Below are 27,500 nucleotides of genomic sequence, written 5' to 3'. Positions count from 1 at the left end.
CTTTTTTGCGAAAAGACTAGATTCTTGAATTACCGAGACGGCAAAATACGAGTAAAATGTTGTCCGTAGTCCCGACTACGCGAAACAGCTCAACAACTCACCGTAGCCGCAGGGCTACGCAGGAAAAATGAACAGTCACGTGGTTTTGATCATGCGCAGTAGCATGTTTATCCGTAGCCGTAGTCTGTAGTCGCCGTATCTTAAACTGCCTAATACCATGGAGTTGGTAGTGTGTCTTTCCTTGCTAAAAAAGCCGAAAACTGATAGTTTCTGTAAATATAAAATTAACGCCTTCCCTGGATACCTTACAGCGCCAAGGAGCTTTTATTTTCGTCAGCAGTTTTCTGAATTACAAAAACATTCTGCCTACAGGATTACTTGTTGTCAAAAGCCCATAACCCGCTCCTGTCGTTGTGAATTTCGTCAAGGCCGAAATTTTCATTAAGAACCGAAAACAACTGCTTAAAGGAGGCACACACCTTGAACTAGCCAGAGAAAAGGGGCTTCTGATTGAGCTAAACTGTCATTGATGTACGGTTTACTTAGTTAGACCTGTCACTATCCCCCGAGCAACCACAGGAACAAGTCCAGCCATTTGGGCCCGGTGTGGGGAGTACTTTGAAGCGGTCCTGTCGGGGACTTTCGGGGGTAGGGGGAAAGGCAATCGAAAATAACTTCTCTTTCTTTTTGTGAAGTACATCATTTCTCGCACGGTTGACAAGGTGGCGTTGGACTCGATAGCTGTGGAAAGGTCCTTGTCAAACATGTCCCGACAACATACAGGGCATCACGAAATTGACGTCAACACCTTGAATCAACTCCATGAGCAGGACAAGTCCCATCTTAAAAGATGCTTGATGTCTAGACGTGAATATTGTGTCCACAGACGTCTTTCCTTTTGATTTTCGGGACCATTTGGCAGCGCACGAGTGAACCGGAGCGCAACCAGAGCGCAGTGGGGGGGGGGGGGGGGGGGGGGGGGAGGGGGACACCATGTAGAAAAAGTCGGGCGTACCTCTGGGAAAATCATGGCTTCGCCCCTGCCAAAGCCCGAAAAAACAACAGGAGTCTTGAGAAACGTTGTTATCATCTCTATGTGGTCGTACTTTCAAGGAAACGGTGATCAAGAATCTTTCATGACGGAATGAAAACTTCTCGTACCTTCAAGCGAAAAAAGAGTGATAACAGTGGTAAGCGGTCGTTCTGTGAAATGTAACGCAATCTTTGCCGTTTGCGATCTGTCGGCGCTTTGATATGTTCTCCCGTGTGGATACTTGACAATTCCAATATATGGAAACACCATGCTAAGGTACGATCAACAGACATTCACAACTTTGTTTTGTACTGTGAAAGGTTTGAACCCAGGAGTGATTTCAAAAGGTTGAGTTTGATCGTCCGGGTGAACGTAGTCCTGAATAGGACTGTTGTTGTTGACAGTGACTGACGTTTCGACAACCTGTGCGGTAGTCATCTTCAGAGTCAAAGTGAGTTGTGTCACGTCAGTTGATGGTATTATACTCTGGTTATTGATCTGATTGGTCAATTATGTCGCGATGTTATTGGTCGTCTGTCAGTTAAGCCGTGATGTTATTGGCTATGAATACTCGTAATCAGTGATTGGTGCGTTTCGATCCGTCTATTGTCACAGTTAAACAGTCGTCTATTGTTAGTCAAATTGTCAGTTCTCCAGTTGTTCTCTCGTAGTTAGTTTTGCTTGATCTCGTCAATAAGTCGTTTGTACGGCGCTGGTAACTGTTGGCTACGATTCAGTGGTGTTTGTTCTAAGTTAGTAAACCAGCTTTCTAAAGTAAGACGTTGATAGTAGTCTGTAGAAAACGTTATACATGTCGCAGAGTCCCAGTCAATTTGATGTTTCGTCTTTAAATGGTGCTCAGCAATGTGATTGTTGACGTCACCATTCCTCGTCGCGCGTTTGTGTTCGGTCAGTCGCGTGCTTAGGTTTCTGCCGGTTTCACCAATGTAAGAAGCCCGGCAGTCGCAGCATTTAATCTTGTATACTGCTCCTACGCTCAAAACTAATTTTGCAGGAGTTGACAGCTGAAATCTGCCTTTTTTGATGGCGAACGGATTTAAGTTATATCAGATCGCTGTATAAACACGTCTTGGTTTCTAAAAGCTGATAACATTAAACCACTGTTGCTCAAACTGATTTCTTACTGTATTTTTCCGGGTTTTTTCGCATCAGCCCGCCGAGCCTGGAAAGCTCAAATTTCACAAAAGTAATACTTGTATTTTTTGGCCTCAAAAATTTTCTTTTAAGTTGCCCATAGTTTTGAAAACAGATTTTGAAAAAAGAGATAACGCTCTTTAACGTTGTATAAAACTCTTTACTGAAATCGAGGTACCGGTCGACGATATTTGCCATTTTTTCATCGAATGATTCATCGAATCATCAAACTGAGTACATCACGACTTAAAATGTGCACAGTTACGTACTTTTCTGAATAAGTTATTTGTTGTTCGCAAACGATTTTTTTGTGACACATGGTCTCGGGCCTGTAACACCCGGTCGGAGAGCCGCGAAACGAATAACCTCCCCGTACGTCGAAAATAATTATCGGATCGAAGTAAAAATTAAATTTATGTTAATAGCTTACCTAGTGCTACTTTGTGAATTTTTGTGAGAATTTTCGATTTTTCACTTTTTAGACCTCAGGTCGATATTTACTGGCACTAGGTTTGTCCAAAGAATGTGGCAGCCGCATGAGTTAACTCAGGTTAATTTTGGTGGTCTTTGTTTCGCATGAACTAGTTCTGTTACATGTGTACATGTGCTTTTTAGTATGCAAATTTTCCATACGTTTGAAGAAGATGCAGACTCGCTGACTTAAAAACATAGCTTTTATCTTTTTTTCAACTAAGAATAAAACAGTCGCCACAATCACATTTATATAAATTCTTGTGAGATTCCCCGAGGAGCTCTTGAAGCTAAGGTTATTTCTGTTGCCGTAGAGGGTAAAGTTTTCCAAAAGACGGCGAGACGATGTTCTAGTTTAAATATTTTGGCTAGGAGCGCTCGATTTTTGAAATACTGAAATTTCTATTTTCCTGTTGCCTTTATATTTTCCTGGATTTTCAGTGCATAATTCTTTTAAACTCGCGAACTTTTTCAAAGAATATATAAATTATCTCGGAACAAACCAAAGGAGTTCTCAAGTGCATTTAATTTAGTCCCTTAGACACTTTGCGATTTGCGAATTTACTAGAATCAACCGTCTAAAAAAATATTTTTTTCATAAATCCAGGTATTAAAATATTATCTGCCACTTTGGAGAGCCGTAACGACACTACTAAGACTGCATGCTCAACTGACCTATAAACCAAATGAAAAACAATATTACAAACACACTTTGTACTTCTCCTTTGTTGTGTTGCTGTTTTACTGCAGGTCTGAAAAGCTCACTTAATTTATTTAAATTAACGATTAATGAATGAGGCTGAGTATCTTATGAAGAATTATGGAGATCGACGGATAACAACCTCCAAGTTCTTCGTATGGTGCGAAAGCCGAATTCAATAATTGTTATCAATTGTTATTAGTCATTCAAAATATTTCCCCGATTCTGATAATTCTGACACGCATAATTCACCATAACTAGCAATTGATAACCACTGATTTGGAAGAATTTTGCGATTAATGAACCGATGACGTCAAAAGTGCAGGTTAATGCACCGTTAACCGAGATGACCTGGGGAAGAGGTTGGGTTGTTTTCAGGCTGTGAAAGCAAAAATGGCGGACATTTCAGTCGTTTCAAGAATAAGAACTAGGCGAAATAATAGCTAAAAACATGGCAAGAACAGCAAAAAGACAACTAGAAGAGCGACATCTGCTATTGACATATGCTTGAAATGTTCACTGTGCAGTAGAAACTGTTTTTTTTTTCCTTACTCCCGGCCATTTTTTTCGAGCTCCCGATAACTCGCACACCCGATAACTCGCACTCCCGATAACTCAAACCTTTTTCGATTTCCCTTGAAGGTTCGAGTTATCGGGAGTCGACTGTACTTGAACACTGGATGTCCGTGAATAAGGCAATTTAACGGAAGAATCAACATGTCCCTTCAACAAGATTTTCAACGTGATAAGTTCCGCAACTCTCAGATTACAATCTTAATGCAAGCGTGAGACAAGTAACACAACAAAAAACCGGTCTCAAACACTTGAAAGAGAAGATAGTGTTACTGCTTTTACGCGCTTCTTTGAATTCTTTTTATGTCGAACGAGTCGGTCGCAAAGGAAAATATTTCGGTTATAATGTATAGAAGCGGAGCGCAAAAGTGTTTGATGGGTTTCTGTTTACATAGAATTTTGTTAGCTTAGGCCCAGTTCAGACGTCGTGCTTCTGCCGTGCCGAACTAAATCCAGGAATTAAGTTCGACAAAAGCACGGCAGAAGCACGGCGTCTGAATCAAACTTATGAATTAAGTTCGGCAAGCAATTTTTCGACAAGCGCTGTCGTGCTACACGGATGTGGCACGGCAGCGATTCATACGTCGTGCTTCTGCCGCGCTAAACTAAAATTCATAAATTATATTAATGTATTTTGGCGAGATTGCGTTCCCACGGGGAGTTGGGAGAAGAATTGTTACGAGGCATCAGTAAATCCTGAATTTGGATCGACTCTGGCACGACGTCTGAATAAAAGTTGTTTTCCTGCCGTGCTACAGTCGAACCAAATTACAATTAAGTTCGGCACGGCAGAAGCACGACGTCTGAACTGGGCCTTATTTTTTCGACTGATAAAGGTTATTGCCTGCTACATCTGTAACGGAAAAGGAAGCATCCACGATCCCTTGTCACGCATGTTGTTTTAATACGAGCAAAAAACGTTAGGAGAGTAAAGAGCTCTGTTAGCGTTCGTTTTCGCGTAAGAGGCCACATTTACAAAATTTTCGTACGATTATTATTTTCAATCATGAAACTAAGTAACAGTTCATCTTCGAATATAAAAGTTGAAATTGTCACGGCTAAAACGTGACGTTTCGCTCGCTAGTGTGAAAATTAACACGGGCTGACACGTCTTTTGTTTTCATATTCTTAACACGCGGCTTTGTTCGACTTGGCACGTTTTATTGTTTGCATGGGGCAAAAGAAAATTTGAATTAGGGGTGGATAGGTGACACGGTTTTACCGTGTCAGCGAAAACTTCCTTTGTCTACCGTGTCAGCGAAAACTTCCTTTGTCTACCGTGTTATCACCTTCATGTTGGAAATCCTGCGGAGCGTCACATACGGTATGTTGCCCAGTATCCGGACGGTACCAGTATCCGGACACTTGAAACAAAAACGCAATTTTTGAGGCGCCCTTTTCAGTTCTCGGTAAACGAAGTATTTAGAATGAAAGCTGAACATTTCAGCTTTAAGATGAAAGTTTGGGCGAGTTTAAAGCTTGCGAAACAGTCGCAGAAGACGCCGTTCTGTTCAGGTGAGTAAACTTTTCAAGACTAATATTTACGCTGTTTACTACGCAGTAAAATTAGTGCTGCTCAGAAAAGGGTAGGTAATATGTGATGTTTTAAAAGAAACTTTTCTTTATTTAAAATGAAGATACTTAAAGAAGTCAGGTTCTCAGAAAGTTTATTAATTCTTCTTGAAATTCGATTTGTTTGGAATAACGGAGGCCAGAAACATTCACTAAGTATTGATGTCAGGTGCCCAGTATCCGGACAGTTTTTTCTTTGCTGTACAGATAAGATTTATTTCATATCTATAACTATGATTAAAGCTTAGGATATATGATATAGTCGTAAAATGTAATTCTACTCAACTCTGTATGGAAAATTTCTTCACTCATTCAGAGGCGACTTGATTTCGTGTGCACGGCTTGTTTCGCGTGACTGCATTTTTTATACATAACCTAAAGCGCCGGAGTTGAATCTGGAATTCTCATACTTTCCCCAGTTGTGACTGCTAGAATGGGGTTGCAACGGTCTGAAAAATGTCACAAAGGGATTAAGGGATGTGAAAGAAGGAGGAATTAGTGCTAGAAAAGCAGTGTTATTGCGGGGAGTGAGCATGAAGAAATCAACACTGCAGGTCAAACTAAATAGGAGAGTGACCTTTGACCGCCGGATTGAGGTCCCCTACCCATGCTTTTTCGAAAATGAAGAAAAACAGTCGTTTGCAGATTGGCTAATTGAGCTTGCAAATCGCGGCTTCGGCATGTTCACGGATGCCTTCCTTAAATCAGTGAAAACGTTCCTAGACAAGAAAGTAAGAATTATACCATCTAACAGCCGCTCGCGTTCCCCACCATACCCCAGTGATCTGTTATGTTTTATTTCACGATGCTAGGTTATATTTTTGGAATCGATTGCCAGACTACTTTGCAAGTGTAAGAGAAGCTTATAAGTCACTTGCCTGTCGAAATCTTTGTACAATTACGCTGTTGTTGTTGTGTCCGGATACTGGGCCAGCTGTCCGGATACTGGGCAACATAGGAGCTCTACAAAAATATTAATTTTGCGATGGAAACAAAGGCAAAAAAGTTAAAACTGTCTTTCGTCATATTAAGGACTAAAGAGATTTTCTCTGGGCCAAATTTCAGAGCTCTTGCGACTAACAAAGGAAAGTTATTGCAATGTTAAACTGAATTGTCCGAATGCTGGGCAAGATACTGTACGGTATGTTATGGCATTTTCTAGACGCGAGTGCCTATGCGATTTCCCGCCCAAAAAAGCCTCGAGTTGCATTTGGGTTTCCATACTTGCTGATGGAGTTATTTTACATTGGTATGCCTGTGATGCATACAGACCGGGAGCGAAGTGAGCTGGGGTTGGGGAGAAGAGGGTAGACGGGCAGACGGTCACGTGTCAACATGATGCATAGATAACTAAATTTTCGTACCCATTTTTCTCCGCTACTCGCGGTTCGCGCGCGCAAGACCTCTGCTATTGACGCTAAATCGGGAAAAAGAAAATGAAGCTTTGTTCGACTTGGCACGGTTTATTGTCTGCAAGGGACAAAAGAAAATTTTAATGAGGCGTGAATAGTGACACGGTGTTACCGTATCAGGGAAAATTTCCTTTGCCTACCGTGTTAAAATAGCGCAACCTCGTCCCCAGGGCTTGGGAAAAGCCCTGGATATGAGGTTGAAAATAGCGTGACCGTGTCATCACCCTCATTCTGGAAATCCTGCGGAGGGTCACATGTAACAGCAAACCGTGCCAAGTCGAACAAAACCGCGTATTCAGAGAGGTGTCAGCACGTTGTTGAATTGCATACTAGCGAGCGACACGTCACGTTTGAGCCGTGTCAATTTCAACTTTTATCTTCGAATCAATTCATGGTTGAAAATAATTATCGTACAAAAATTTTGTAAATTTGACCTCTTGCCCGAAAACGCACGCCAGCAGAACTCTTTACTCTCCTAACGTTTTTGCTCGTATTAAAAGCGACCGTGGAAGCTTTCTTTTAAATTACAGATGTAGCGGGCAATGAGTTTTCCGGCGCCGATGATCCCTTATCAGACGAAAAAATCTAAGCTAAAAAAATTATTTGTAAACAATGTGTTTCAAAATAAACCGATCAAACACTTTTGCGCTCCGTTTCTATACACTACAACCGAATATCCTTACGTCAAACGCAATTATTTTGTCAAGAGCCACACTGTGGCTCTTCATTCTGTCAAAAGTTTACAGTACTGTCATTTTATTTGTCCTCTTTCAGCATAAGGTGAGAACTTTTTACATTAGACGCCTCTTTCGCGACCATCCAATGTTCAATCCAATAACTACAGGGTGTTTCAAAAGTTCGTTCCGATCATAAATTGTATTTTGCGCAAAGCATTCGCATTTAGTGCTTCTTTAGGCAAATGTAAACTGATTCAGGTTAGAAATTTATCTAAATAACCGTTAAAAGCAATTTCAAAGTAAAATTTGAAGGAGTTATAATTTTTTTTTAAATTTTTGCTTCAACTGTACACGTACGCGACGTTTTTCCCGCCATACTTTTCCTGCCCTTTTGTAGGTTTTCAATTTTAGTATTTTTATCGTTTTGTTTTTCTTCATTTTCTCTACTCCTTCATGAAAATGAAGGCCTACACTGTTTGTGCTAGAGCTCAGGCATCTATTTTTATGGTCTTCTGGTCATTCAGTCAAAATAAAATTGTCAAATTGTTGAAGAAGTCTGAACGATGACCGAACAAGTGGTCAAAAGTAAAGACCTTAGAAGACAAACCAAAGAGTGCATGGCCGTTTTTCACAAACTGTGCGAGAAATATTATCGAAAAAGCTGTAAGTATATGCTTAATAATTCCACAAAACAGAAAGGTAAAAAATTTTCAACTTCACATTATCAATCAAAGTTTCGAGCACAACGGTACGGGAATAAGTTACCAAAAAAAGTTGGAAAGCCTTGAAGAGGAAAAGGCGGTGCACACTTCATGCAAGCATGGTGTCAAAAGGATTTGCCAACTTAATACCAAAGGAGGACCAGCCGGCGAACTCATGTGATGTGAACCCCCTAGAGACCATCTGGATTATCGTAGACGAGACCGGGAAAATTGGTAGGCTTTTGTACATTATGCTTTTGCTTCCCTACTAAAATGTTCCACCTTAATGCTCCAATTTTCCCACTAAAATGCTCGGTCTCCCCAAAAAAGTCAGTAAAATGCTCGGATAATGCTCATTATACAAACGGTTTTTTAAAATTAATTCCAAAGTTTACACTTACAAAAACGTGCAAGTGTTGCAAGTAACAACGACAACGTGTCAAGTTCATAAATACAGCCAAAAAAACTGCCTGTATTAGGTTTTTTGTGAATTTTGAATTTTAGTCTTCATTTTGTTTAAAAAAGCAGGAGCTCATGGGGCATCGGCTCCTGAAAAAAGTTAATTCCTATTTTATTTTCTCGGAAAAATTAATTTTCCGCGGGGAAAATGCCACTAAAATGCTCGAATAATGCTCAATGCTTTTGCTCGAAAAAATGCTAGCATAATGTACAAAAGCCTAACAATTGGTCCACCTCAAAAGGTGGACCCTTTTTTTCGAAACTTTTCCGGTTGGACCGAGCCGATCCATTGAGTTTTGGACCGAGATTTCCGGAAATTTTGGTTGATTGGATCGCGCCCAAAATACAAAGATCCAGCCCCCAAAACACTGGGACGAGCTAAGACAGTGACTACGCTTCGCCTGGAAGAATGTGACTTTGGACACGCCTTGGGAGCTCGTACATTCTATACCTCACCGCTTAGAAAATGTCAGAAAACATACAGGAAGACATTCTGGTTACTAATATTTTAGTTGTTCAATGTTAAATAAATAATGAACAACATACTAAGTTTTACAAAAGGTATTTTTTTTAATAATTAGTGAAATTTAAGCGAATAAAAAAATCGGAACGAACTTTTGAAACACGCTGTATAAGAGATTAGATTCTTAACTCTTCGGTTGTCTAATAACTCTCTCCGTGTTATTGTGCCATATCACTCGACTTAAACACGCTTTGAATCGTGTCATTTAACACTCTACTGAAAATAAAAGATTTAGCGTGTTAAGGCGTGCAAAATAAAAGCTACCGTGACACTCTTTCCTCATTCTTGGTTTTCACATGACGTCATCAAAAATTAGCCTGCGAAAACATCCGTTTCTCCTCGCTCTTCGCCGCTGGGGACGTTTCGTGCGGAAACGTCCCCAGCGGCGAAGAGCGAGGAGAAACGGATGTTTTCGCAGGCTATATCAAAACTAAAACTAAGAAACTACCGTTTCTTCTGAGTTTCTACTTTCACGTGATACTAGAGCACCGTAAAACCTTTATACAAAAAAAAATTCAGTTCAAAAGGGTTCTTTGTTTTGCGATACAGGACGCTTGAATTTCCAGACTTTTGCATGACACAGCATTTAGCGGGAAAGCTTTTATGTTGATTAAAAACATTACGGATTTTGGAGATTTTGCTATCTTCCTTGTCTTAGAATGAATATTACTTTTATCTTTATGAGTTCCTCAAGCGAAGAATTCACCAATAAGTAGGAAAACTCAAAAACAGATGCATCTGTTGGTTTCCGGCGGCCATATTTGTGCCCCTGAAAGGGACACAAACATGGCGTCTCCATACAAAGCTTTATAAATTTGGGTAAAACGGTTTTCCGAATATCTCGCATCTGAACAATTACATAGACCTGATTCTTAGCAAGGATTTTTGTATATTTATCTTCTTTCATTTCCCAGATTTTAGACTTTCTGTATTAAAAGGTTTCCATTTTTATTTCCGCCTTCTCAAGTGAGTGAAAACCGAGAATTATGCGTGCCAGATGTAACGCTTAGCGTGCCGTGTCATCGCACGCGTACTTTGTCATCACCTTTTTACAGGAAATCCTGTGGAGGGTTACATATCATCTCAACTGTGATATCAAGTTAACAATGAGGAAACATTTAACAGCATTCAGATGATATAAAAAGCTAGTTCTACCAAGGGCTTTTCATTCACTCTTAGTGGAGGAGGCTATAAGTCCATTGCCACGAGAAGAACGAAGAACCGACCTCGCCGCTTTTCTGTTACAAAAGAAAAATGGTACGTTTTATTTGAAAGTATCTAAATATCTTGTTTTGCTTTTAAAATGTACAATGAGCGCAACGAAAAACCTGCTTCTGAATAATACTGTCACCAGGAACCCAGGAAAGCGCAGTTTACTCCCTTTTCAACACATATGAACCTCTAACGAATTTTTTTTTTTGTGTATCACCAGGAGTTCAAGATGTTCCTTCTGAGTTTTGCCGTCCTTATTGTTGCCACATCTGCAGCCTCGGTTGGTAAATGTGAAAATTACAGTTTATTTTTGCCATTTGATCCATCTAATTTAACTGCTGCACCGCATTATAGACCGCTCTCAGCCTACACACTCCATATGCCGTTTCGGTAGTCTGCTTTACAACTGTTCTTTGTGTTTTTATTGTCGTCCAGGGTGAGCCTTCCCATAATGGCCTATACGGGGCCGGCGGCTTTGCCCAAAAGGAGTACCTTTTTAGGACATCAGTTATATCAAAAAGTAGAGCATTAAGAGCATTAGAAAAGGCCTTTGCAGAAACCCTTATCTAATTTCGCAGACATTTTATAATATTTGACAAATCGTACGCAACGTTGTCTAGTTAATGGTTCCCTTTCATGAATCTGTTCAGTTGAATGCGGGGTACCTCAAGGAACAATTCTTGGTCCCTATTTTATTTCTTATTTACATCAACGATTTGCTAAACTGCCTAACTTCATGCCAGCCAGCCTAGGACGTATGCTGATAATACACACGTCACTTATGCACATGTTGATGTGAATTCAATACAGTTAAATTTGAATCACGATTTAGGTAATCTAAACAAATGGCTTATTTCCAACAAACTTACTTTGAACAATTCTAAAACTGAATTTATGCTAACTGGATCAAGACAAAAATTGAGTAATTTGTCGAGCCAACCCGAGCTCTCGATTGATAATGTTCCGATAGTAAAAGTTACCTCTGTAAAATCGCTTGGAATAATTATTGATGAAAATCTACGGTAGCAAATGCACATCGATAAATTATTTAAAAAGATCACTTCCGGGATAGGAGCAATTAAAAGAATGACAGTTTTTGTTCCAACGCCTACTCTCCATTGTATATACAACACTCTCATTCAATCTCAATTCGATATTGTAATATTGTCTGGGGTAATTGTGGGAAAACTTTGTTTGACAGGCTACAGAATCTTCAGAACCGTGCTGCTTGTGTTCTAACCTTTTCTAGATATTATGCTGATGCCAACCGCTTATTTAGACAACAAGGCTTGAGCAATCAGTTTCAGATACAGAGAGCCCCAATGCTTCACAAGTCTTTAAAAGATCTTGTTCCAGGATAGTTATTCTCAAAAGTTGTTAAACGATATGAAACGCACTACTCCCTAAGGAGCTCTAAGGACTCTATTAACAAACTAGTTGTGCCGTTCCCGCGAACTAACTTTATGAAGAACAGCTTCAGTTATAGCGGAGCAGTTCTCTGGAACAGCCTGCCCTGTGATATGAGAGAGGCTAAATCTTTACGTCAATTTAAACACTTGGCTCATCTGAATTTCGGATTGTTTTTTTAAATACTGTGCTCACGGCATTCATGAAAAACAGGTCTTAGTTATGTTAGTTGTAGATAGTTTTGCATATTGTTTAGGGTAGTTTTGTTTATTAATTTTTTTTACTCCTGTTTAATTTTAACGTGTTTAAATAAAGAATTATTCTATTCTATTCTATTCTATTCTATTCTAAGGGAGTCGAAAGTTGATATCCAGTGTCAAATGATGAAAACTCAATAAACACTGGCTTTGTATCCGTAGATGTTGACTGGTGTCCCTTTGACTTTGCAGGAAAGCGTGTACAAGTACAAGCTCAAAATAAAAGATGGAGATAAAGTGATTGAAGAAGACATTGAAATTGACACTGAGAAACAAACAGAAACCTATCACATTCCAAAGAAATACTCTGGTAACGGGGGAGAAGTCGATATCGTTTACGACTTTAAACAGGTAACTACTTTGGTGAAAGGGCAAAGGGGGAGGGGGGTTTGCTGCATTTGGCTTTTATCAGAAACACTAGCAACGAAATTTCAAGAAATTAGTGATTTTAATCATTAAAAATTTTCTTCACTCTGTTAAGTAACTTATTTCATAAAATTTTTCCGAATTTCGGTAACACGAACAATAAGTGTAGCGAACACAACGTGTTGCGAAAATTTATTGACTTATATCATAAAAGTGAGTTTATTTCCGATTGAAACGTTTACTCATTAACATATGCTTTGAGGCGCGTTAATAGTGGGTATCGCGTTCAATAGTCTTTACTTGTAAATAATTCATGTACAAGCATAAACTTCTTGGGTACATTCTGAGAACGTTTTTGTTGTTAACGTTACTGCTACCAGATAGACCAGCCGGTGCATCATTTTTTTACTTTTGACATAATAAGAAATGCAAATCATGTCTTTTTTCAAAATTGTGTCTTGCTCAAAAACGCGAAATTAAAGTTACTCTCAATCAAAAATTTTTACAAAATCGCGAATTTTAACATCGCAAAATATTCGAACCATCAAACGTATACGTACTCAGTTGTTTGCGAAGTTTCGCCATCGCCGACTCATCTACCTCTATCACATTCAGTGCACATTTTTCTTTTTATATCTGTTGGTTCTATTTACTCGTAAACGGCAGGCGTGAGTCATGATATCGTAACAAGAATTGCCTGTTTTCCTTTGTTGTAGAACTTAACCATGCACCGAATCTCTTCCGCAAAATCCTGTTTTCTGAGCAAATTTGATGAAGTTATGCCCAACCCTAGTGACCTCGTCAAGTTTCTTGATCAGGTAAGTCTAGGTGAGATTATTTTTCGTCTTGATATTTGCATTTCTAAAAGTAGAATCTTCGAACTCTGATTTAATCTCTTTTCGAGACTGATTAAGTTTTAAATTGCTTTGGGAAATCTTTCGTCAACGCCTGGCATCTATGCCAAAAAAGTGGGTGGGGGTGTGTAGGTTTGGAGGGAATGATTTATTTAATTACTTATTCAAAATTCTCTTACTTCTCCTTTCCTAGCTTTACTAGGGACGGAGTCACACCGATAGAATATTAATTCCTTGGAGTTCCTTACTCCGAGATCAGTGTTTCAATACCAGAGAATTTCACATTTCTTAAAAAAAAGAAACAAACGACAAAAATACAAACTGCGGTAACAAACATGATGAAACAACGCATGTTGTTGTTCTCTTTGTTACTGTCACTTCTGAAGACGTATTTTGTTACATATGAAACGTCAAGTCTTTAAAATCGTAGTTTTTTTGCAACATGCGTTGTTTTATCATGTTTGTTACCGCAGTTTGTGTTTTATTTTTACTTAAGTTGAAATTAAATGGCCGAAGAATAAGAGTGTTTACAAACATAAAAACCACATAGTTTAGGTGAGACGGATGTTCGTAAAACGAAGAAACAGTAGTAAATCCACACCTTCTCTTTTCGCTCTCTCTTCACAGAAAAGAACCAGCATATTAGACAGGAATGGGACGAAACTTGAATACAAAGTCCTTTTTACTTTAACTGACCGCTCGAACCTGAGTGATGAAATGGCATTTATGTGTGCCAAGCTGCCCATTTTTTACATCGAAAAGGCAACGCCCTTTTCCGTAATGGTCAAACGTAAGTACTACTTTAGTCATTCCTAAAGAGAAATATTAAACAATAAATCAGATTGTTGTCAGTCGTATTTAAGATTGAAGCTGCGGTGTATAAAACGTTAGGGAGCTTAAGCAACGACGGCGGCGACGGCAACGAGAACGGCAAGAAAGCAATAGGTTTGATATGCAAAACAACAATTTTGCACGTGCATCACATTTTTTTGTTCATTTCTTTGCCCACGCCGTTGCACGACTACAACGTGAAAATGCCTAATTTCACGTTTTATCGATGACGGAAGCACAAGACAACAACTTTCTCTTTCTTTTCCTGGACTTTTATACAGTCCTTTAGAATTTAACTCCAAAAAAACTTTGCCAACATTTGACGAATTAACGAGATGGAATAAGCGCGTAAAAAAGGCGGCCAAATTTACTTTTTAAGCGACGTTTTCGTAGCCGTCGCCGTCGTTGTTGCTTAAACTCCCTAATGACGCCGGGGGAAAAGAGAAGAGGAGAGGAGTAAAAAACACTTCTGCCGACAGCTAGTTTATTCTGGCGTTGATTTTTTCGCATTTGAAAATACATTATCTGATCCTTTTGTTTTGCCAAACGGTGCAAAACTAAATTCTCTATTATATGCAGACGATTTAATCATTTTAACACGATCCAAAACAGGACTACGAAATTGCCTCGATAAACTATCTTCATTTTGTACTTCATGGATGATGAAAATCAATCCCAAGAAAACAAAAATTATGGTTTTTCAGAAACGCGCGTGAAAAAATGCTGATTTTCACTTTCTCATAGATAGTCAAATAATTAATGTTGTACAAGAGTACACCAAGAGAGGATAAAGGGGACAGAGAGGGCATTCCCCATACACACCCTATTCCATAGGTAACTCGTCTCGAGTTATTTTTAAAACCATAGAACCCAAGGGGAATTAGACAACAGCCAATCACATAACGCGAATGTGTTCCGCGCGGATGACCCACGCTCAGAGCCACGCGTCCTTCACGAATTGACGCAGAAAAAAATGGCGGAAGACGTGGAGAGCGATATTACTATTTGTTTTGTCGACGAAAACGACTAAAGAGAGATTTCTGCTAAAGCTGTGTCAGAGAAACCGAAATTAAAAAAGAATCGCCCTTCCTCTCTTGTATAGAACTAACAGTACAGCAGGGAAATCATTAACACACTGAATATTCTCTCAGGATCATTTATAATTTACAGTTTGAAGAAAGCAATTTCTGGTTTGATATTTATTCTTTTATAATAGTCTTTTATTTTTCAACAAAAATAACGTCCTACTTGCTTTATTATACAAACGACCGGTTTCAATAGACCGGCGAAATTTCTCATTTTATGAAAGCACTGAGGTTACGACAACTTCGAGTTAAACTGATTTCACGGGTTGTCAAAGAGTCCAGCGGTTCCCTTTTCCCAGGTGAGCGACGACTCATTTCGCTTCAATATTCAGAAATGCTCTCGATCTCTTTACGCTTTCATTGCCTTTCGCCCGACATGTTTTGCACGGCGTTTAGTCATGCGAAACCTCCACGAAACATCCACGCAACGCGCGAGGTAACTTTATCCCGATTCTAAAAATAACTCAAGACGAATTACCTATGGAATAGGGTGTGTATGGGGGATGCCTTCTCTGTCCCCTTTATCCTCTCTTGAGTACACTTACTATAGGAACTCGAATGTCCTCATCGGGAAATTCCATGCCCTCTTCAGCTTGAGACGGCACACGAATCTTAGCAAACTAAAAGCAGCTCTCGCCTGTAAAATATTTGATACTATGATCTCCCCTATTCCAACATATAACAGTGAAATTTGGGATGTGTATCCCAAACCAGATTTTAAGACCTGGGACTGCTCACAAATCGGGAAGGCACACCTTCAATTTTGTAAACGATACCTGGAGGTAAACAACAAAGCTTCTAATATAGCTTGTAGAGCAGAGCTTGGTCGTTTTCCTTTAAATATCACTATTAATCAAAAAATTCTCAAATACATTTTGTATATACAGTCTAAAGATGAGGAATCTCTCGTCAGACAAGCTTTTTTAATGTCATTCGACTTACACTGTAATGGCAAAAATAGCTTGCACTCTCATTTAATGAACATGTAAGAATACTTTAAGCTTCCTCACTTTAACCCTGATTTATTAGATATACCTATGGTAAAAAGCTATGTAAGTTCAGTGAAACAGGAATATATCTCATATTGGCAAAACACCCTTCAACATTCTTAAAAACTTGAATTTTATAGATCTTTTAAAACCAATCATACTTCCTCTAGGTACTTAGACTTAACAAGAGGAACAGCTGGGAGAAGGGCTTTAGTAAAACTACGGATAAGCAATCACAAACTAATGATAGAAATAGGCAGATACAATCAAACTACGAAGGATAATAGGCATTGCTCTTTTTGTGGTTGCAATGTAATAGAAGGCGAAGTTCACTTTCTTTTTCAATGTCCTATGATTAGGAATAAATTTTACTATAAGACCCTGATTCCAAATATTACCCAGTTACCTATAAACGGTTTGATCAATGAACTGATGAACTCTTCTAATTACTTTAGCAATATACAATTCATAAAATATATTTCAGCTTGTTTTGATTTTCGTGACAAATTATTATCAAAGTAACGTAATTGTCCTGTGTTGTAATTTTGATTACTAGACATAGCTTTTGCAATACTGTATGTGTTTGTATGGTCATGCAAATAAAGCTCGTTGTTGTAGTTCTGTAAAACAGTCTTTTACTATTATGTCATCGAAAAATAGAAACTCCTACTTCGTTCCCTTTCAAACCCAAATACTCACTATTAGTGTCATGAAAAGAAGGTTAATTTGGTCTTTTATGATGTTAAGTAAAATATTTTTGGCTTCTACAGGCAAAATCTTTGTAGCTTAGTTAGCTTCTATGAATATACACTTCATTATTCTTATTTACTTATATGTTCCAGGTGTAAAGCGTCAGTGCAGGACCATATTTTATTTTGAGAGATATATTTGCCGCAGAATTTATGTCTTTTACCCTAAGTATGATGTTTATTACAAATACTGTGTAAGACTTGTCTTAATCAGAGTGGGCCCAGGATGCTAGGGAAATAACAACTGCCATCGCAGTTACTTTCGCAACGTATAGATTGAGTTATAATCTTAAGTGATTCTACATGCCTTGGTTGTGCACCCAGATGCTACATTTAAAGTTTAAACTATTAGATGTTTACAGATGTTGTTAGCAGAATAGGTGCTGAAAAAAAAAAAAAAAAAAAAAAGCTTAACACTGAAACAAAGTTAAGTAGATACATTGTCTACATTTTTTTTGCAGCAGTTTTTTTAGCTCTTTATCACAATTACGTACGCAATTATTGTTCAACTATTGCAAAGTAATAATAATAATAAAAAAAACATTGTAAAACAAACATTTAATAAAGTAGCTTGAACTGTTAATTCGAAAATTGTGCTTTCATTTCTTTTGCCCAATGGGGGAAAATCTTAACCACAAATTGCGAGACATGAGACAGAGACATGGAAATGGCATTATCAGCACCTGTGTCACGCAGTAACTGTGGAAATATGAACATTCAAGAGAGAATATATAAAAGCGGCAGGCCAAGTATCCGTGAAAAGTAGAGTTTTCTTGTTTTCTGTAAATCGAAAGACTTTCCATTCCTAGTATTAAAATTACAACCCTTTTGATCACATTTTTTCTTTAAATTTATAGTCTCTATAATTAGTCTCTATAGGGTTATGAAAAATTTTTTTGATCATACCTACGTGCAAGCAAGCTGTTGATTTCAAGTAGCGAGCGCAGCTTGATAAGCGACAAAAGGTGTGTTTCTTAAGTGAAACCCCTTTAAACAAAAACATAAGAACTCCCTTTCTTTGAACTAAAACTTAAAGGAAGACCTGGTGGACAAAAAGGGAGATCGCGTCTCAAACTGGTCGCTCCTTCCACTCGCGCGGCTGATCCACAGAGAGTTAATATCTCTAGGTGGCATTTATAGACAACAAACAGAGGCACCCAACGACTGCTCTCTGTAAAATATCTGTTCGGAGAAGCAAAAATTGCCTCGAATTTTTTATAGCTTGAGGACGGCTAGCAATTTCTAGATAACCATTCCATTCATGTACAATTTTCGAAGCATGTCTAATAAATTCCCTACGATTTTCTGAAGTTAAAATTTCAATCCCCAGGTTAAGCTATTCTCGTAGAAAAAAGAAACCCAAAATTTTCGGATTCGAAAATGCGATGAAGAGAGGAATAAGAAAAATTATTACTTTCGTAAAACTTTAAATTGCATCTTTTATAGCTTATGGCATTTCGTCTTTACAATGTGTCAGGCTTTCAATGAGTGTTATTGCCGTTTAGTAAAAGGAAGAATTTTCTACGGTTGAGTTAAAACATAAAACGTATTGTATTTACAGATTTTCAAATTTCTTTTTCAAATTCTCAGCCTTGAGTTTATTCCTAAAATATTCTTAAAAATTTGGAAATTCAGTCTCAATATTCTTATAACATATAATTATTCTTATAGAAAAAAAAAAAGAGTGCGTCTGTTTCGGCTTCTCCCATCATAAATCAGATCCGTGTACAATTCGTGAGGCTTCACAGCTGCCGTTCATTTCATAAACAGTCCTTTCAGTGCATGGAGAATTTTTCACCGATCCTGAGAAAGCTGCTCTAGCTCTGGCTTAGCTTTGTTTTTGCTCAATCCTTTCAAGATTTAACGAAAAAATGATCCTGAAGTCGCAAGAGCAGCTTTCTTAAACATTTCGGTGCCAAATTCTCGACCGGCAATCCAAAACAAGAACGCTATTTGGAATAAGCGTCGAGATTCGCTTGCTTGGAGATAAGATACGTAATGAGGAGGCGATGAGACCGCGAGCGTTCGTCCTTCTTTCCTCAGAGCCACGCGCGGCGAGTAAAATGTAAAACTGTGCTGTCGACCTAATGTGCCTCAAAAGAAAAATAAGACAGCTCGCGGTCTAGGAGGCGAATAATTATATGGGAAACAGGATTTCCTTGCTAAAACTTTTTCAATTCCTACTTTGACGGTCGAGTATTCTTCAGGATATTTACTTTTAATATCGTATTCGACGATTTGTTTCTGAATATGACTAAAAAGGGACGGACGGCATTAGAAATAACCGGAGGTGGGGTGACAATTCCCTAAAAATAAGTCCTGGAAGGGAAACTTGTCTAAAAAAAATCCTGCAAGCGGTGATACGTAAAAAAAAATTCTTGCAGAAGAAGCGACATGCATAGCATGTAAAGTTATTATGAAAAGTATAGGATAAGGGCGAAAAAGGTAACATAAAACAATGCCTAAGATAAAGAGAATTGAAATTCTTAATTCGGATTGATTCTGTCTCGTTCTGTTTACTTTGCTTTTTAAAGAGGCCTGTAGAAGGCACAAGTGTAACAACTGGACCCCAGTGTAATAAAGGTCCTATCTGTAATAACATTTCGAACCCAAGCGTAATAAAGGTCCTATCTGTAATAACATTTGGACCCAAGTGTAATAAAGGCCTCATCTGTTATGACTTGAACTTGAACTTTATTTTTATTTAAACACGGTAAATCTATCAGATAAAATAATAATATTAAAAAAATTACAATCAGCTTTAATCTATATAAACATGCTCTAAAAATTTAAATAGTAAAGATAGAGAAAATAAAGAAATTCTGCTTTACATAGATGCCGTGTACGTTTTATCGATTCAGTCAAAGAAATCGCGACAACCATTTCGAAAAGAATTAAGTGATTTTGCTTGCCGCAATTCAGGGGACAAGCTGTTCCAGATAACCGCACCATTATAGCTAAAGCTATTTTTCAAGAAATTGGTGCGGGGCAATGGAACAGCTAGTTTGTTTTCAGAGTTCCTTAAATTATAAGATGGATTATATTTAGTGAAAAGAGAACCAAGATAGTCGGGCGCAAGACCATGTATAGATTTATAGACCATGGTGGCCACTTGTATTTGTCGCTGAGTATCCAACCGTTTCCAGTTGAGTTGCTCAAGAAGAGGATCAGCGCTTGTGTCATAACTGGAGAAGGTTAGAATACGGGCAGCCCGGTTTTGAAACTTTTGGAGCTTATTCGAAAGACTTTTGTTACAATGCCCCCAGACCTCGCAGCAGTAATTAAAGTACGGTTGAACTAAGGCATTGAAAACGGACTCCAATGTGGTTCGATTAACCTTTGGTCCTAGCTGAGATTTCATGACTGTCAGTACTTGTACTGAAAAGGAGTACCTTTAATTTGACATTGTTTTCTTACAAATTAGTTAGAAAGCATATGCCGTTGCTAAATAGAAATTTCCTTAAATCGATGATCGAACGAATTAAGATAACATAAGAATTTTAACATTATAACAACAAAAATCACTCTGGTAAGGACATAGTAAAACAGTACTGAGCACAAATTGTCTTTGGTTAATAATTCTAAGTGGCAATGGCCTTATTTTTCAATGGGCAGTGCCGTTTAGCTAATACTTTTCTGGCCAAACTACTGGTGTAAAATTCAGTTTGACAGTGACGTGAAAGCCATGAAAGATAAAATTTAATGGCAGGGGTTGGTCTCCGCATGGTCACGTGATTTTACACTTTTTACTTCTTATCGACCATAATTTGTTGTTGGTATATTACCGGTCTGAGTATAAAGGTAACTTTTACAAATGCAGCCTTTATTACACTTGGGTCCAAATGTTATTACAGATAGGACCCTTATTACGATTGGGTTCAACTGATGTTATTACGGATGGGACTTTTATTACGCTTGGGTCCAAATGTTATTACAGATGGGACCTTTATTACACTCGGGTCCAGTTATTACACTTGTGCCTCTCAAAAGATTGAGTCATTCAGGACATTTCTTATTGTCTTTTTTCTTCTATACAATGTTAGATAAAATACAACCTCCTCTATGAGTGGTCGTTGTCTATGATCTATTAGTGTGGCGCTCGGTTTTGAAAATGTTTGCGAGATTTATATTTCGGATGGCGCAACGGATAAGGCCTCGAAAAATGTTTAACAGCAAATGGCTTTTGTTTACAATTAATATGGAGACAGTAATTTCGGGCAACTTGAAAAATGCCTTAAAAACAAATTAAAAACAAAAAACCAATGACAACAAAAACGAGCTTCAAAGCAGTTGTCATCGCTTTGAGGCGCGAGTGAACACGGTGAAATAAAAATTTTTAAGAAACTGTTTACAAGTATCAAGAAAAAGAAGGAGAGAAGAGCAGCGTTGGTGACTGGGAAAATGCCTAAACTGGGTAACAGTTACATTGACTACATTCTGCTACAGGAAGCGTGCTACGAGGCATGTTTGCCGATTTTAATTCTGTTCATTGAATTAGACAAAAAATAAGATTCCTTTGTGCCTTGAGCAAGTCTTTTCGGTAATAGATCATAGAAGACGTCAAAAATAATGTCTGCGGCTCATGTGCCAAAACACATTTTAACATCATCTGTGCAGTGATTACTGAACAGACACAAGGCAAAAAGGAACGAAGTGGTAAACTATAATAGTATACGTGATTCTCTTAGACATTATACAGTGAAACCTCTATTAAACGGACCCCCAACTAAACGGACACCTTCTATTAAGCGGACACTAAGCCAAGTCACGATATTTCTGATATTTCCCTTTATAATGAACCCCTACTCAGCGCACACCTCTATTAAGTGGACGAGGACAGTAAAAGAAATTGTTATTTTGAGTTTCTGGGTTCTATAATCTTTTTTCAATATTTGCAGCATATCCGCAGTACTGTGATCGCTGAAGGAAGTGCTGATTCTAGGTTTGGGGGTTCTATTTTAGTGATTTTAAAACAAGTACTAAAACTCAACATGTCACTCGTCAGTGGAAAAATGACCCATCTAGACTCATCTATAGATAGCCAGTTAACGTTTCACACAACAACTTAGGTTCTGCTTGTCAATGTTTTTTACAGGCTATTTGATTTTAGGCCGATTAATTGTTATATCATTTGCAGCATGTGCGAAACGCGGTGATGGCTGGATGGTGATGTACAAGTACATCACCGGTCTTGAGGTCACGGACGAGAGTTCTGTCAAAAACTCTATAGAGTGGTGTGAAGTTAGTGGGGATTTGACAAGATCAGTAGAGCTAAAAGTCATCCTAAATTCAGCTTCAAATAGTACAATTTAGATCCATACTACCCGTTAGTAGATTTTTGTTATTATTTTTATTATTATTGTTATTATTATTATTATTATTATTATTATTATTATTATTATTTTCGTTTTTTACTGAGTGGAGAGGAGATTAGTATTGGATTCAATTGTGATTAAATTTGGTGAAAAACATCTTTTGTCGTCTTGTCATAAGTGGCCTTAACCTGAGATCAGGCGTTTTTTTTTTTTTGCTTCTTTGCTTCTTTGGCTCGAGAGGGAAAAAAGAGTAACGCCTGATACATTTATTTAACAAGCCGTTAACCGCCCCCTAATTTACATAATCTAACGTCTGCTTGACCTGTCATGTTATTAGCCAATAAGCGTTTACCATACGGGAATCAAATTTTGGCGCGAATAATGTCTCTTTTGAAATCAATTTTAGGGGAAAGAAAATTTTTAAGTCCGTCCATGTTCATATGGCACATCCTAAAAAAAAAAAATTAATGTGTTGTTTTTGTGATGAAATACTGCTAGCTGGAGGTGTCGTACCTTTATTTAACAGCTACAAATAATAAAGGATTTACTGGTTAAAGCTCGTTGACTTCGTTCTGTGCCGAAAGCAGTGAAGAAAAAATTAGTCTGAAGCACCATATTTCACGAACTGAAAGGTGTTGTGAAAGCGAAGATCGCTCAGAATAATTCGCAGCATGATTTCTGAAGAAGGAATTACAGTCAGACCAGGTCAAGATTCCATTTATGAATTGATTATTTGAAAAGTGAACCCGTCTGTCGCTTCTGTAACTTGTAGCCGGTATCAAATTGCATTCAAATGATCTGTGAAGTTTTGATTGCAACTGTTTTAGTATACGATGAGATGGAAAATATTTCAATGGATGAAACTTCTATTTAGGAATTCTTCAAATTCAAGAAAACTGAACCGGCAGAAATTTCATAACGAACTCGCGTGTGTATTCACTGTCATTACGCAAGCAAAAATGCATTATTATTATAATTATTTCTGGTCTAAGACAATGTATCTTTTCTCCGTCCCTGTAGATTCCTATGTACGGTAGGGAAGGTCGACTCTGGCCGGAATGGCATGGACTTGTGTATCAGGACTTTCTAGTTGCTGATTATGCGCAGTGAAGGAAGCACTACTACGAGGTCATTCAATGTACACTAATCCAGCAGAAAATAGGAAAAGAGGTCCAAATTCTAGTGTAAAATATCATTTCAACTTAAGTATATGAATCGGGACTTTGTAATAAATTGTTGACTATGCGCAGTGAAAGGAGCACTACTACGAGGTCATTTAAAGTACAACAATGAAGTAGAAAAATAGGGAAATAGCTCCAAATTCAGGTGCAAAATATCACCTCCTCTTAAGTACATGATTCAGGACTTATATTAACTGATTATGCGCAATGAAAGCAGCACTACTACGAGGTCATTTAAGGTACACAAATAGAACAGAAAATAGTACCAAATTCAAGTGTAAAACATCATCCCAACTGTAATATCAAGTTAACAATAAGGAAACATTCAACAGCATTCACATGATATAAAAAGCCGGTTCCACGCGTACGAGGGATTTGCATTCACTCTCAGTGGAAACGGCTATAAGTCCATTGCCACGAGAAGAACGAGGAGCCGACGTCGCCGCTTTTCTGTTCCAAAAGAAAAATGGTTTATTTTATTGAAAATATCAAAATAGATTGTTTTGCTTTTAACATGCACACTGAGGGCAACAAAATACCTGCTTCTAAATAATACGGTTTCCAGGAACCCAGGAAAGCGCAGTTTACTCGCTTTTTAACATATATGAACCTTTAACGATTTTCTGTGTGTGTATCACCAGGAGTTCAAGATATTCCTTCTGAGTTTTGCCCTCCTTATTGTTGTCACATCTGCAGCCTCGGTTTGTAAATGTTAAGACAAAAAGGTAAGAATTATAGTTTAGTTGTGCCATTTGAAGCATCCGATTTAACTGCTGTACCGCATTATAGATGGCCGGCTCCCGGGCCGGCTCTTAGCTTACACACGGTCACTCCATATGTCGTCTCGGTAGCCCTCGTTGTGGTGTCACTGTCGTCCAGTTTGAGCCTCCCTATAATTGCTTATACGGTGGGAGGGGTTGCTTTGCCCAAAAGGAATACCTTTTTGGGACGTCAGTTATACCAAAAAGTAGAACATTGGAAGTCGCCTTTGCAGAAAACCTTATAAAATTTCGCAGACATTTGGTAGGCCCACTTTTATGTTACAACCACCCAACAGTAAACAACAGTATGCCTTTTTCAGCTTAGTCTGCTGCAAGACTCTAAAGTATTCAGCAAAAATGTAAATAATCTGCAAGCTAACACTGGGAGTGAGAAACATGCAGCACCAGCTTCATTGCACAATGTGGAGCACTAGTTTGTAGTAGGTGCAGTATATACAGTGTATGTACAATGGAGTGGATACCATCATAGCTAAAGCTAGATATACAACATTACTGTCCACTCTGATTTCTGATTTCTGCTACTGGTTGGTCCTTACAGGTTTGGTGTTTGGGGAGGGTATATCCTTTTATTCATCAAGTGGCTAGAATTTTTTTTTTTTTGAAGAAATAGTTTGAACATGAGGGGGAAGGAAAGAGATAAAAGGGGCACTTTTCCCATCAGCAATAAAGAATAAGAGATTGGACCTTGGGTTTGGTCTATGTGTTTGCAAAACCTCAAAGGGTGCAGAGAAATGTAGGCAACTTGGGGCGAAATCACCCCTTTGAAATCTTGCGCAGCTGCTCCTAGGACTAAGAGAAACAGCACACTATATTTATGATAAGGTGCCAGCCACCAAATTTTCCACTTGGATGCACAATAATATAAGTATGAAGTCTTAAAACTGCACGCGCAATTGCAAGCACAGCCTTGAGAGCTATTCTGTGTGGAATTATTTTAGGCTCTTGCCTTCAATAGACAGTATATGGTCAAACTTTCTACACATATGCTTTATGTTTTGAATGCTGAAAAATATTTTCTTCATCTTCTGTAAAATATCATAATCTTGTATCAAAACAGATCAAGCCATAATCATAACCATAAACTTTCAGCCATATAGTTAATATTTGTAAAGACATGCATAGGAAATACACTTTTTTGTACAAGACTCTAACAAAGAGCTGAGACTCTTATCATCAAGGCTTTTTCAGCAAAAATGCATGCTGTTCAGCTACTTATTTACCACATGTCCTTTTTAGATCATGTGACAAAGCACAATAATTCATACTATGCAAAAATTTTACAGACTGTAGTTCACAAATTGTCTTTTTATACAAACTAAAACTTTGGGTCTGGTAAACATCTGATAAAAAATAGGAAGAACAGAATTTTTATACAACTGTTGCATCTCATTAGAATACTGTACCTACAATGCAACCATTCATAAAAAATTCATACAGAAACTGCCTCTTTCTTCAGCCAATATAATTTTTTTCTATATCATTATCTGATTTACCAGTCTTAAAAACCCACTACTCTGAGCAATGTAGACCTACATGTTACTAAACCTGTATCAAGTACTGAAAGTTATTAAACAGGTATATCATGATAACTGGTGCACATTAATATTATTGTTGAAAGGGAAGGTAAAATGAAATAATAATATTAATGGAAATAGATAGATGGTAGAACAAGGAAGTAGGAACAAGGAAATACAATGATTATACTGCTGAAAGAATGAAATCTGGACTGAATTACGGTATGTACATTCAAGACCAATAGGCCATTTTACAGTTGTGGGCTTGGTGTCCTAGCCTTTTGGGTGAATGTGAAGCTGAGGTTGATACAATTAAACCTCCTTCCTTTTCTTATAAATGCAAATTTTGTTGAAAAAAAAAAAAACTGTTTGCATAAGAACAACATGATCTACATAAGTAAGGGTTGTATTAAAACAAGGTCAACTCCAGTCTCGACTGCAGTAACTGTAAAATAAGCTATCATTGCTTTCCCTTTAGTTTTAGATGCAGATGCAGTGTGTGCTTATACTATGGACTACATTTACATGTATTAAATAACCAGCAAAAAAGTGATTAAGTCTAGTACATGTATATGGTGTGTCCCCCTTTAGCATTTATTACAGTGAACCGCATCCGTTAGGAAAGCACACAGACGATTACCGGCTTCAATTCGTCTCTAGTTTTGTAGTAAACAAGTAACTTATTTTAATAGAAGGGGTCGTGGTGAAGAATGTTTTGAAAAAAAAAGGAGAAAAAATGAAGGAGGTCTCTGAGTCGCTACATGCATCACTCCGTCATTCAGAGGCAGTACAGTCAGAAATTCACAACCTGGCAAGAAACAGAAAAACTAAGCCTAAGCTTATATAAAACTCAACAACATCGAACTAATTGAAGATCAAGACGTTGTACTCAGTTTGAGTGATAAAACATAACACGTAAACAGTAAGCTTACCTTTCTCCGTTTTCTCCGGGTCGGCAGGGTGTTTCAGTAAAGTTGGAAAATACGTTTCCTCCTCCAAAAAAGACTATTGTAGCATTTTGTAAATTAAAAATTTCAAATCCCAGCCGATGTACTTTGCTTTAGATGAGTTCTTTTTGCAACGCACTCAGTAATATACGCATATTAAATATCTTGTCAACGCCCCTATCAGTACTATAGGCTAAGAGAAAGACATCACACTTTGTAAACCTTTACATGCCATCTTGAACGAACGATCGAAGGAGGACTTTAGCTTTGGTAGCCATCTTTGTTTACTCACTTGCGCGCGGTGAGGAGACTGAACACTACAAAATCAAACAGCCAATCAGACAAAAGTCTCCTTTGTTTAATCGCTTATAGTTTTACACAAATATGTAATGCTATATCACATCACACACAGTCTATTTTCTTTCTTACAGGTCTAAATATTTTCAGCCAAGGTCCATGGAAAGAAATTCAAGACCGTTTGAAATCCAGTCATGGAGAAGTTACTTCTGTTGAACTATTTAAAGGGTTGCAGCAAACAGCCCTTTCATCCAAAGCCTGTGGAACAGTAGTTAATTATACAAGTTCTTTATATCGTTGGGTTAAGTTTGTTAATACTAACAAGTTAGTTGTGTTCCCTGTCTCCGTGGTTGATGCAGCTCTGTTTTTTAGCCACTTGGCATGGCCACCTCTCCGGTATCAGCCTCTGTGATTGAATCTAGTTATTGTGCTTTAAAA

General features: G+C 38.0%; 3 protein-coding genes across 3 annotated transcripts in view; 2 read left to right on the top strand and 1 right to left on the bottom strand.

The window, feature by feature from the left end:
• LOC140927195 (uncharacterized) overlaps positions 1–27,500 on the bottom strand; it is an 86,739-nt gene that overhangs the window by 40,149 nt on the left and 19,090 nt on the right. The gene's annotated exons all lie outside the window — the stretch shown is intronic.
• On the top strand, positions 10,458–22,339 carry LOC140928959 (uncharacterized). Its single transcript, XM_073378767.1, has 6 exons — positions 10,458–10,533; positions 10,709–10,768; positions 12,345–12,503; positions 13,235–13,336; positions 21,925–21,976; positions 22,164–22,339. The coding sequence occupies exons 1-6, from the start codon at positions 10,531–10,533 to the stop codon at positions 22,337–22,339; spliced, it is 552 nt and encodes a 183-aa protein (XP_073234868.1). The 5' UTR covers positions 10,458–10,530.
• LOC140926414 (integrase/recombinase xerD homolog) overlaps positions 27,444–27,500 on the top strand; it is a 786-nt gene continuing 729 nt past the window's right edge. Inside the window, exon 1 of the mRNA XM_073376160.1 lies at positions 27,444–27,500. This exon is cut by the window's right edge and continues 729 nt beyond it. Coding sequence (XP_073232261.1) covers positions 27,444–27,500 — 57 coding nt within the window.

The sequence above is a fragment of the Porites lutea genome, chromosome 2, assembly GCF_958299795.1.
Source record: "Porites lutea chromosome 2, jaPorLute2.1, whole genome shotgun sequence".
NCBI lineage: Eukaryota > Metazoa > Cnidaria > Anthozoa > Scleractinia > Poritidae > Porites > Porites lutea.
Note: the sequence above shows the minus strand (reverse complement) of the source record. Positions and strands in the feature narration are given on the sequence as shown.

Excerpts from the sequence above, each read along its gene's own strand:
- LOC140928959 (XM_073378767.1), top strand. Across the intron at positions 10,769-12,344 it reads TTGCCACATCTGCAGCCTCG|GAAAGCGTGTACAAGTACAA; the intron begins GTTGGTAAATGT and ends TTGACTTTGCAG. Across the intron at positions 12,504-13,234 it reads TCGTTTACGACTTTAAACAG|AACTTAACCATGCACCGAAT; the intron begins GTAACTACTTTG and ends CCTTTGTTGTAG.